At 41.9% G+C, this 13,168-nt stretch overlaps 1 protein-coding gene across 1 annotated transcript in view; it reads left to right on the top strand.

Moving 5' to 3' along the window:
• The first annotated feature begins 1,137 nt into the window (after positions 1-1,137).
• sorcs3a (sortilin related VPS10 domain containing receptor 3a) overlaps positions 1,138-13,168 on the top strand; it is a 249,537-nt gene continuing 237,506 nt past the window's right edge. Inside the window, exon 1 of the mRNA XM_085911312.1 lies at positions 1,138-1,767. Within this exon, the coding sequence (XP_085767438.1) occupies positions 1,138-1,767 (630 nt within the window). The remainder of the gene's footprint in view (positions 1,768-13,168) is intronic.

The raw sequence follows: 13,168 nt of genomic DNA, 5'->3' as shown, positions 1-13,168 counted from the left end.
TGTGTTTGTTGGGATGTACACTGTGCACACTGTTTTTGTTGGAAAACTAAAATGTATAAGTTACTATATTTTTGTGTTCGGAAAAAATAAATAGATAAAATATTTTCTAAAATAGGGTGATTCGGTAATGCACTGGTTAGCACGTCCGCCTCACAGTTAGAAGGGCGTGGGTTCGATTCCACCTCCTGCCCTACCTGTGTGGAGTTTGCATGTTCTCCCATGCCCGCATGGGTTTTTTCCGGGCACTCTGGTTTTCTCTCACATTCCAAAATGGTGGACCGATTGAGCACTCCAAAATAGGTAGGTGTGTGTACGATTGTGGCAGGTTGTTCATCTCTTTGTGCCCTGCAATTGGCTGGCAACCGATTCAGGGTGTCCCTTGCCTACTCCCGGATGACTGCTGGGATAGGCTCCAGCACGCCCGCGACCCCCGTGGGGACAAGCTGTACAGAAAATGGATGGATGGATGGATGGATTATTGGATGACATAAATCAGTGAAAACAATAAAGTAAGCAAACATTAAGGTAGTCCTGTGTGTTGTATGTATATTTATTTTGATCAAAGTCGACACATTTTATAATTATTACAACCAAATGTGTGTGTGTGTGTGTGTGTGTGTGTGTGTGTGTGTGTGTGTGTGTGTGTGTGTCTGAGAGAGAGAGAGAGAGAGAGAGAGAGAGAGAGAGAGAGAGAGAGAGAGAGAGAGAGAGAGAGAGAGAGAGAGAGAGAGACAGCGACAGAGACAGAGAGAGAGAGAGAGAGAGAGAGAGAGAGAGAGAGAGAGAGAGAGAGAGAGAGAGAGAGAGAGAGAGTGTACGAGGGAAAATGCAAGCATATCGGAGAGAGCGAGAGAGTGAACTCAGCACCAAGGACAGTTACTCCCTTCCCTCCCTTCTCATTCTCTTCCGGACACGCACTAGGCAGCTGGCTGCGTTACAGCTCCTCCCTCCAATGTGTGGCTTTCCTCACAAAAAGATTCTTGGACGTGAACAGTTTTGCTGAAGAGCACTTTCTCCTCTGAAATAACCAGACGGACAACCCCAGGCGTCCATTGTCCGTTACCGACCAGAGAGAAAGGACTTGAGGTGTTGGATAAGGACTCTAGCAGTCCATCATCCCCAAAATCTCTCTCTGCGATGGAGACTTGGACTGGCTCCTGCCCAGGTTTGCACTTCGCTTTGAGTGTCTGCCTCATGATAGCTGCTCACACCTTTCAAAATACAAAGGCAGACATAAGTTGTGCATCTTGCCGGTCCCTAGTTCAACTTCACGCCGGTGAAATGCGCGCACAGCCAACAGATGGACTGAGCACTGTTAAAAACATCCAAGTGGAGTTTAGGGAACTAGGGATTAGTCGACAAAATACTGATAAAGAAAATGACCGACGACATGCACCTGTCTTGGAGAACGGCACACGAATGCCCCTTACACAAAGTCACCGCGGCGGATCACACGGAAAACCTGATTTTGGTGATGGCGCCGCGCTTCCGAGAGCGAAGAGAAACCTCCCCGAGTTTGCAGAGTTACGCAAGAGTGGACTGACAGGCCAAGCTGCCCAGAATTCTGGTGCATCGGATGAACGGGGCTCTTTGCTGGACCGGCTCAGATCTTCTGAACTGAGCAGATCGGAGTTAAGAAAGAACAAGGACGACGTGAGAAGAAATAAACAGCAGGATGAGCCCAAGCTCACCAGCAGCACTTTCGTCCTGACTGGGGACTCAGCCCACAACCACGCTGTCGTGTACTGGTCAGGACAAAACAGCAGCGTAAGTCTGATTTAAATTAATAACGATTTCTGCCGCACAGACGCTTGCTATGTGGGTGGCAAATGGGGGAGTACTACGCATTAAACACAGACTCTTTGGGGTCGGTTGTGCGCAGAGTTGCCAGTTACAAAGAGATGCAAGACAATATATCAGCCCGCCGCTATAAATTAAATTCAAGCAGGACCCCAGACCCCCGCCGAGCAGTTACGCGCGAAAACCCCTCTCTGATGTGGCATGCTAACAATTTGCGTGACATTTTCCGAATACAGCCATTTAAGTCCAGGTCAGTGCGCGCCTCGTGGGTCACGCACTGCAAGTTTAAGATTTAGTTCCTCGTGATTTATAGCTGGAGAGGGAGATATGGGTATGATCTATTTGCGATATGCTAATGCGTGATTCACTCCCCCCGCCGAAATGATTTTTTTCATCCAAATTAATTGATTTGGAGGAGGAAGTCATTAATTATTGCTCAATCTTCCACGAACCCTTTCGGTTTTAGAGAAAGATTTTTTTCATTCAGCGAGAACGATTTTGATCCCTTGATTAGTACTGCCGTAATTGCTCAAATGACCAGTGGGGAATATAAAATAATTTTTATGTTGAAAAAAATATATTTTGAGAATGGGTTTTAGCCTTATCTCTTTTACCCAGATGGGGAGGGTTCAATAATTAATTTACCTAGACCAAAATTTGACTACTGTGTGAGTCTTTTGACAAAATGTATTTTTTTTTTTACCATAGAATAGAATTTTATTTTCGGGACATAAAAACTATATCCAATTATAAAGCTTTCCTTGTGATTGACTGCGAAAGGTAAATGTAAAGATTTGAACATCAAAAACTGGCAGTGCAATGAGAAGACATGTAAAACACTAGCAAATACTTCCAACCCCACATAAAATAGATAAGAGGACAATCCCCAATACGAGAGAGGCTCTCATAGGATGGAAATCATGCCACAAAATGAATCAAGCTACAGTGCAAGTGGCCTTTGTCCTTTCAGTGGTTTCACATTTTAATGTGTTGTTGTGGTTTCTGCACTTGCTTTATTCCATTTGAAAAAAATGTCATATTCGGGGTTGTCTAAGCTGATTATGACATGGTTCCTGAACTTGTTTTTTTACCCGCAGTCAAGACTGAGGCGAGATGAGCAGAACATGTTTGTGTGCGCATGTATATACGTACGTGTTTGAGTGAGTGTGTGCTGCTGAAGAGCTGCTCTGTGTGCCACTGCCCCTGAGCTTAAGTTCTTTAATTATTATCTTGACCACCTAGGCTATCATTTCAAAGTATTTATTTCCCTTTCATGAAAAATGGAAAATGACGGCTGACTGCAGGATTATCATCAAAAGAGATATGCTACTTCATCTTCATCGCCGCAAGCTTGTTATGTTGATGAATGAGTTTGAAAGACAAGGAGGTTAAGCAGGAAGTCGGCTGACTTGTCTCCAGCCGTAGTTAAGCTATAGTAAGCAGCTGGCTAATGAGGACTGCATGCCTCTTGGATCGGTTACCTGAACCCTGAGTGCTTATTCACTGCCGATTTATTTCCTTTTTGGGGGGCTCGTGATTGCACTGCTGAGACCTTTGTCAACAACAGTATTGGTTATTACTAAATTAGACATTTAAAGCCATTGGGGCTACACTTTTATTTAAGTGATAATTGAGCCTCCAGTGTGATCTTGATGAGGGGCATGTCCTGAATAGCATGCACTTTTAACAGTGTGTATCTGGCTTTCTTAGTTTCTCCTTTTTAGAAAATAACATACAACAAAGGTGACAATTACACACCAGGGTTTTAGAGAGTTTCAATGGAGGCCTTTGATTTCATGCCGGATTGTTCATAATCAAGTGTGCAGGCATACTGAGAATAGTCACGTGCGTCAGATTTGATTGCCTCAGTATGCGATTGCAACCCAGTGCCCACAGCTGACATGTCGGAGTCAAGTTAGCAGACACAAAAATTGCTCCCTTGAGTTAAATTCAAGATAAAAGAAAACTAAGCCATCGATGTCCATGTACAGTATTAGTGATGAGACTTTTATATCGAAGTTGGCATTGCCGTGCGTTGCATAGCTGCATTGAAAAAATGTTACAGTGGCTGACTACAATTTACTAGCAGTCACGGAATCAACTGTGAGACTTGAGGGGTGGCTGAATGAGGGGATACTATCGACAGGATGCTCAGTCTCTTGGAAGGTCCGTAAATACGTGATCGCGGACTGCGGTGCAAAAAAACATCGGGCACCAGACTGCTGCCCTTAACTGTGCTAAATCAACCAAAGGTCTCACACAGTCTCATATGACTCATATATAAGTCATAGGTGGGTATGAGAAGCTTCATGAAAATGTATTCCATTTCCTTGGTCATAGGTGGGCAATTAATTTTGTCTAACCTGCTATGTGTAAAAGCTGTTTTTTTTATTAGTCAGCTCAAATTGACGCATCTCATATTAACATTAAATCATTATTTTAATAGACATTCACCACTCCAAAAACATGTCTAGACTGTCCACATTTCTTTCCATCCATCCATCCATCCATCCATCCATCCATCCATCCATCCATCCATCCATCCATCCATCCATCCATCCATCCATCCATCCATCCATCCATCCATCCATCCATCCATTTTCTATACCGCTTGACCCCATGGGGGTCGCGGGCGTGCTGAAGCCTATACATTTTTTTCTATATTTTCAAAATGTGCTAACATCATGAGAACAAACCACTACAGTATTAGCTGTTGTTATGACAACATACGGTAATTTTCGGACTATAAGTCACATTTTTTTTCTTAGTTCGGGTGCGGGGCGACTTATACTGAGGACCGACTAATATTTGAATTTTTCACAAATTTTCCAAATTTAAAAGAAAAAAAAAAGGAACCCGCGAGAAACAAACCGCGATGTACCAAGGAATGGCTGTAATTTGAATTTCAAGTGACGTCAGTGGTCAGATGACAAAGGGCCTCACGCACTACCGGCATCATTAGCGGCTTTGTTTGTAAGTGACACGGAGGACGAAGAGTTTGAAGGATTTAATGATTTGGAGTGTCACAGAAGGTTTGAAAAACTATTATGGCTTTTACGCACGCCCGGTCCTTCTCGACGAGAGCTCTCTTTCACCTCCGTGGATGGAACTCGGGGGCTGGCGCTGGGCCGGGTGGCTGTCCGAGGACGGTGGATGGGGCTCGGGCATGGCTTTTACGCACGCCTGGTCATACTCGACGGAGCTTTCTTTCACCTCCGTGGATGGAAGTCAGGGGCCGGCGCTCGGCCGGGTGGCTGTCCGGGGACGATAGATGGGGCTCGGACATGGCTTTTACGCACGCCCGGTCCCATTCTATGGAGCTCTCTTCCACCTCTGTGGCTGGAAGTTCAGTAGTTGTTACCTAGTTGAACTCTTGTTTTGTTAAATAAGGAGCCGTTTACCAAACCTACGTCTTTGCTTGTACTTTGTTAACGCTACAATATAGTTATATACTAAATCTGTGGAATAACGACGAGGCTGACGTCAGGACACACGCGCGGCTTTGTTGACAAAGGACGAGGAATTTGATCGATGTATTTAATGATTTAGAGTGACACAGATGGTTTGATAATATTGTTGTAATATGAAAGTTATTTGAAATATACTTTATATATCGTTATATGGGTCTGTGGAATAATTAGAAATGCAAATCACGACGAGTCCGATGGCGCGCGTATGCGGCATTGTTTACATAAAGGACGATAGATTGATTTAATGAATTGGAGTGACACAGATGGTTTTATAAACGTGTTATTTATGTAATAGTTATTAGAATAACTCTGAATGTTACGTCAGGCCCGTTCTCAGCTCTTCGTTTGTATTTATGTCAGGTTAGCATACCGTATCGTTTAGCCTGTTGTTGCTCGTTCATGTCTGTTCTTGGTGTTGGATTTTGACAAATAAATATGCCCCAAAAGTGCGACTTATATATGCGACTTATATATGTTTTTTTTTTCACTTTATTGTGCATTTTATGGCTGGTGCGACTTGTACTCCGGAGCGATTTATAGTCCGAAAATTACGGTAAACATTACAGGGACAAATTCCTTTTTTCCCGCTGCTTTGTAAGAAACAAAGATTGTTGCTAATATGAAGACCCCAATCGGTGTTGGCCAACTACTTTAGTACATATGTATTACATTGGCAAAACTGAAGTCGCTACTCTTGTGGACTTGCACTGCTGACACACATGCACATCAAAATAAAAGCGGCACATACTTGACGTTTTAGTTTGACTTCCTAAAGGCTGCAGAGACTGTGGAGTGGCCGTACATTACCCACAGGCTTTACTTTGCCCTGGTGTGCTGTAAATTTTTACGTTCATCTGTGAGGACAGTGGGGCGGAAAAAATATTAGCACCAACAACCTCTGGTGCTCCTTTGAGAACCACACCAGCATTTTACTGTGCACCCGTCTATATGTAAATAGTTCACGTTGACTTGAAGCAAACTAAAATGACGGTATTCTGCTGCTGTATAATTATTTAGAATTTTTTTTTGCACTCAGCACTACTGGTATGAAAGTGCTGACTCACAGGATCAATCAAGTACATCTTTAATGTATTGATCCATTGGTATATGTACTGTCAAAAACCATCATCACTCAAGGGAATCGGGATATTGTTTTGTATAAATTCATAATAACGAGCAGACAAATAATGGATTTATTTGTCTTTCTTTTGACCCAGCTGTGGTAGTTTGACCTGATTTAATAAATCTAGAACATTACTGATCTTGAGAGAGTGCTTGAATTAGATGGTCGCTGCTGTAGGACTGGCTCAAACCAAGTCACTGAATTGCTAATCTATGTTTTCAATTCATCTTAAATACAGTCCTCTCACTCCCCCCAAAAAAATTACAACATCAATCAAACATCCATTCAACTAAGTTTCTACTCTTGCATATGTTTTAAGAATGGATCATGATTAACAGGTAATTTGAAGAATCAGACATTGCATGACCTCACGTATACAACATCTTGTTGATGGACCTATTAACATTTAATATGACACACATCAAAATTGTTGTTTGCATTGTAGTTTTTACTCACCTCATTGTGTGGCTCTGCCCTAAAACGGCAGCACCAATCCAGGTGTCACTAATGTGAAACATAGCTTGGATCTCATTTCTCTCAATTTCAATGCTATTGGCTCTTTGCTCCATAGTGCTTCAACAGCAAAGCTTTTTGAAGTTGTTCTCATGGCACTTTATTAATGAGCATCTCAATTGTCTTAAATTCGCATTGAGCAAGTTCCATTCACTCACAATTGGAGTTTTGAACTGTACCAATGTTGATATTAGAATTTTCATCAATTCCACTTTAAACAATGTAAATCTTTAAACAATGTAAACCATCAAATGGACAAGTGTAGCCATGATTACAATATAGCCACCGATTTGTTACACACATCAGTGATGTCAAGTCATCCTTGATTGACATCTCAATGAAATGATGACAGTGACAGGAGGATATTTAATTTCTCCCATTTGTCCATCCTCACTCCTTGCTCCTCAATGGGATTTCTGGTGGGAGGCACTAAAATGTAAACAGGATATAAATACTGGGAAAAATAATATCACTGAAGCTGAGGGGAAGTGAATTTTTGTTTGAAATGATGTTGGTTGTTGCAGTAATTAAAGACCAGGATCTTACAAGATGTTATGAAAACGTTATAACGTTGCTGGTCATCATCAGCAGCAATGACTGAAATCAAGCATTTTGTACAGTATAACTGGCAATGATTCTTTCATGTCGCTGGGGACAGTGTTGTACCTGAGCACGTTCAATGAACAAAAATTCATGAACTCATTCATATTTTGGATGAACGTGAACTGAAAATAGCGCATTTTTGACGTAATTTGTGCTGACTGGAATCACTAAGAGAATTGTTGGCAAAATGGCAAACAATTCCAACGTAACGTGAGAACCGGTTCTCAATTCCCATTCCTAGTTAGGAGTTACTAATAAAATTACAGATCATTGTCATTTTCTCACACAACCTTCTGAGTGGGTAAGTGCAATGAAAGGACAAAATGTTTTTTCGTTATATGTAGAAAGAGCACAAACCACTTTTGCAGCGCTCCACTCTCTTTCACAATCATTCTATCTTATTGAATATTCAATCTTAGCATACAACTATGGCATTACATTTACCTTAAGTACATCACTTAAGATATTTTTTTTATTAATGTTTTTTAATTGTTAAAATAATCAACAATCCATGAAAATATTTATCATTTATTGATGGTTCTCTCTCTTACACACACACACACACACACACACACACACACACACACACACACACACACACACACACACACACACACACACACACACATACACACACACACACACACACACACATGCACACAGAAACACTTTTTCACACAAATCCAAGTAGCTTTGAACTAATTTTTGTTTTGCCTCTGAATCTGCTTCACAGTGAAGTAGTTTTTCTATTTTAGTGAAGTCCGGGGCCATTTTCTATTGTCTACATCTTTTTTCCATGTCACCTAAGCTATGAGGAAAGAAATCCAAAATGTAGGCTGTGCTTTGAATGACAGCATCTATAATATCCATCAATCCCGAATTTTTTTCGAACACTTGTCCCCATTAGTGTTAAGGCCTAAAAGAGGAATCACCCAAACTGTCCGTAAATTTGAGTGTGAATGGTTGTTCGTATTCCCTGCAATTGACTGGCAACCAATTCAAGATCTCCCCCCGCTGACTGCCTAAAGTCAGCTGAGATAGCCTCGGGCGCGCTCGCGACCCTCATGCAAATAAGCGGTTCAGAAAATGGATAGATGTAGAATAGTAATACATTTTGTCATATTTATGAATGAAAGGTTACCTTCAGCAACAGGTGAATTGTTTGCTGAAATGTCATACGGATGAATAACACAAACTGTAAAATCGATGTTGCACAAGCTCTAAAGGGTCAAACCTAAAAAGAGTTTCTCAAAAACTTGAAGTTCTAGAAAAAAAGTCTGCATTAGTTAGTGCAGTGTCAAAAAAAATGTTTGAGACCAAAAGTCATCTCTGATAAAAATAAAACAAGTTGATCAGTAAGATTAACGGCATCCCCTGATAACCTTTTCCCCAAAGGTGCAAGGGGGAAAAAAAAAAAAAGAAACCTTGAGAATGGACCACAGATGGGGGGAATCCTCCTTCCCGGCTGACCAAGCGCCATTTCACACATAATGTGCTGTTACACAATGTTAACTAGAATAGTGTGCGAATAGTGTCCATTTTAATGAGACAAAGCACTGCAGGAAAACACCTCCAGAGAAGCCTGCCCTCCTCAAATCCCAGCCCAGCTGGGTGATACAGAATTCTCCAGAGCAATGCCTCCGGGAAGGGGTGCCATCTCAGATCTTGTACAGCCGCAGCATCACGTAGCCCCTTCTCGAAGCAGGGGAAGAGGGGGCAAGAGAGAGATCAACTGGTAGGAGTTAACATGCATCCTTTTTATACCTTCATTATGATTGGATTCCATAGATATGGTTTTGACAAAAAACTACCGTAATTTTCGGACTATTAGTCGCTCCGGAGTATAAATCGCACCACCCATAAAATGCACAATAACGTGAAAAAAAAACATATATAAGTCGCTCCGGAGTATAAGTCGCACTTTTGGGGCAAATGCATTTGTCAAAATCCAACACCAAAAACAGACACGAACCAGCAACAACAGGCTAAACGATACGGTATGCTAACGTGACATACACAAACGAGAGGCTGAGAAAGGGCCTAACGTAACATTCAGAGTTATTCAAATGATTATTACATAAATAACACGTTTATCAAACCATCTGTGTCACTCCAAATCATAAAATACATCGATCATCGATCGTGTAAACAATGCCACATACGCGCGCCGTCGGACTCGTGATTTGCATGTTTAATTATTCCACAGACCCATATAACGATACACAAAGTATATTTCAAATAACTATCATATAGAAACAATATTACCAAACCATCTGTCACTCCAAATAATAAAATCCATCGATCATTGATCGTGTAAACAATGCCGCGTACGCGCGCCCTCGGACTCGTGATTTGCATGTCTAATTATTCCACAGACCCATATAACGATATATAAAGTATATTTCAAATAACTCGTGATTTGCATGTCTGGCGTGATGTGTGCTCGCATGCTGTCCATCACAAGCAGAGCTTGCATCCTAAATTGCATTGCTGCCCCTACTGTTTTTTTTGTTTTTTTACATCACCACACTAAATTCTCTTCACCAGACCTCTGCTTTTTAAAAACTCAAAAAAACAGCGCTTTCCCCTCCCAGTTGTTGTGTCACGGCCAATGGTGAAATTTAAATCACCCTCGTTTAGTCTGAAAATAACTATATTTCTTTTTCAGTTGTTTTTTTTGTTTTATTTATTTGTTTCATGAACTTGAATATTGTGCTTTAAAGTGTGAATTGCTTTATTCGTTTTTTCAGTGTATTAAAAATATGTGAGGTGATCAACTGTACTAGTAAGTAATGTGTTAATGATCAAGTAAATTTTTTTGAAAAAAAAACACATATTAGTCGCTCCTGAGTATAAGTCGCCCCCCCACCCAAACTATGAAAAAAAACGCGACTTATAGTCCAAAAATTACGGTACTCTATATTGTACCAACATCTAGGTGTGTCTGTTCTTTTTCTGTTGTCTTACTGTACGTATACCTGTGAAAACTGGCACAACCTGTAAGTAACGTTTACCGGTACCTGACTGTAGATTATGCCACATTGCCGATAAACAACTGAGCCAATTATAGAAATAACTGATTTTGACAACTACTGCACAAAGGGGCTTTTTAAGTGGACTTGACACTATTTTCTGTTAAATTAAGATTCCACTGTATTACCACAACTTTAAACATGTGTTCTATTAATAACCCTCTGACTGTGTCAATAAAAAATGAGTAATGTAACACTTTATCGAATGTATAGAATTATAGCTGGTGATTTAATATATTAGTATATTGTAGGTATGCTGACTTGCCCATGCTGACTGATTGTGTTTAGGACAACTATATCCTTTGCTTAGTTTGTGTGTGACTCTTGATGAAAAAAGTTTAGACACCCATGGCTTAGAGCAGGGTCACTTAACGTGTTGCCTGCAGACACCAGGGACCACCCAATGACATCAGTGGCCCTCAGGCCTTTTTTAAGAATAGCTCACCAGTGACAGTACATTGTTTTCTGGGCAACTTGATCATTTAAAAATGTAAACACTGACAGAGATTTATTTGAATAAAGTGTTGCGTATGATATTCTTCTGTTTTCTGATAATTGTAAGAAAATAGGAATGTGATCAGTGTCCATCCGTGATGTCCCGCTTGTCCTCACGGGAGTTCCAGAACTGCCCATGAGCCCTGAACCTTTTAGACACTTTGTTGTATTTAATTGAAATAAATTGGAGGCTAGCTATGCAGCAAGGTAAAAACCAACAAGTTAGCGTGGATTAACTCACATGCGTAAAGCGTAAAATGTTCCTGTATGTCAATCAAAAGACAAATGCCATAATGGCGATTGATCCCCTACTTTTTATTTCATGTGATTTACCCACACACTTCCTTCGTTGATCGACCAGTAGCTCTCGATTGACCAGTAGCTCTCGATTGACCAGTAGATTGCCATCGACGTATTGGGCACCCCTGTAGCAAGATGATTTGTTTTGTTGATACAGGATTTGACTATACAGTGATCCCTCGCTACTTCGCGTTTCGTTTATCGCGGCTTCACTACATCGCAGATTTTTTTATCCAAATTAAAAATACATTTCAAAGTCAAAATAAAAACTTCTAAATTGAGGAAACGTGTCAAACCTTTAGGACAATGTAGTATTGCTCCAAATGTGTCACGGATGGAATGGAGCAGGGCGACCAAGTGCAGCTTGGACCAGGGTTTATTGGAGGAACTCAAATGACACTCGGCAAACGGACATGACTTAACAAAACGATAACCTGACTTGACTGACTGACTTGACTGACTTGACTGACTGACTGACTGACTGACTGACTGACTGACTTGACTGACTTGACTGACTTGACTGACTTGACTGACTGACTGACTGACTGACTGACTGACTGACTGACTGACTGAGGTGGCAAGATGGCGGCGCGTGCACACGCAGCGGCCTCTCTCCGTCCCTGCCGATCGGTGTTTTTGTTCATTTAATGATTTGTCAGACAGTTTTATGTGTTTGTCTGATCGCACCACGTAGCGCTACGAGTACAGCAGGCAGGTTCTGCTCAACGTCGGCGAAAGCGAGTTTTGCGGCGTTTCGGACTTTGGTGCGGGGACATTAAAGTCACTGGGACTACAATGCCTGCATCATCGCTGGACTCGTCTGCTACTCCTTCCCCGGACCAGCAGCGTCGGAAGCGGTGTGCGAGGAGGCAGAAGAGGGGGAAGCGCAGAGGCGTCCGGGCCAGGCGTGCCCAACTCGCCCGGCCGTGCCTTCCATTCTTCTGGCGACTGTCCGGTCGCTGGACACCAGACTCTGCTGTGCTCCTGGAGCGGCTGGCGTGCTATCGAGCGGACCGGGCACTTATTACTTCTTCGTTGCTGTTCGTTTTTACTCTTTGTGCTATTTGGTGCGAGTGTTGTGTACTGTCTAGTCACCGTGGGACGGTGGGGAACGTAATTTCGATCTCTTTGTGTGCCTGGCATGTGGAGAAATTGACAATAAAGCGGACTTTGACTTTGACTGACTGACTGACTGACCGAAACAAACTGGAAAACGACAGGAACCAAAAAGACATCAAGACAACAAGACATGACGACAGCAATGATCCGACGTTGAGTGAGGGGCAGACAGAATGAGTGGTGAGAATAATCATACTAATCATGGGCATGCAGGAGGGGAGGGGCGAGCACACTGACAGAAGCAATGACAACCTACACACAATGGACTGAGCGGGAGTCGTGACAAAATGTTCGTTTACATTCCTTTAGATCACAGGTGTCAAAGTCAAGGTCCGGGGGCCAGATACAGCACATCACCACATCATTTTATGTGGCCCGCAAAGACAAATTGTGCATCAAATTCGTGTCATTACTAGAATTGCAAATTGTCTTAACTTTTAATAATATCTTTGTTTTAAAATATCTGACCAGTTTGTTTTGTAGCTTTTACTGTATATAATAATAGGTGCTCATACATTTATTTGGGTTGACAATCATAATGGCACTCCGAAAGAAGCTATGACTACAATGCGGCCCGCGAACAAAATGAGTTTGACACCCCTGCTTTAGAAGTCCGATTTCACGTGTTAGCATGATCGCGAATGAACATCTTTCCGCTAACTCGTTAGTCTGCCCAGTACTTAATGTTGGTGACTGTACTTCGCGGATTTCCC

This window comes from Syngnathus leptorhynchus, chromosome 5 (genome assembly GCF_054491065.1).
Source record: "Syngnathus leptorhynchus isolate UIUO chromosome 5, UIUO_Slep, whole genome shotgun sequence".
NCBI classification, from domain to species: domain Eukaryota; kingdom Metazoa; phylum Chordata; class Actinopteri; order Syngnathiformes; family Syngnathidae; genus Syngnathus; species Syngnathus leptorhynchus.
Note: the sequence above shows the minus strand (reverse complement) of the source record. Positions and strands in the feature narration are given on the sequence as shown.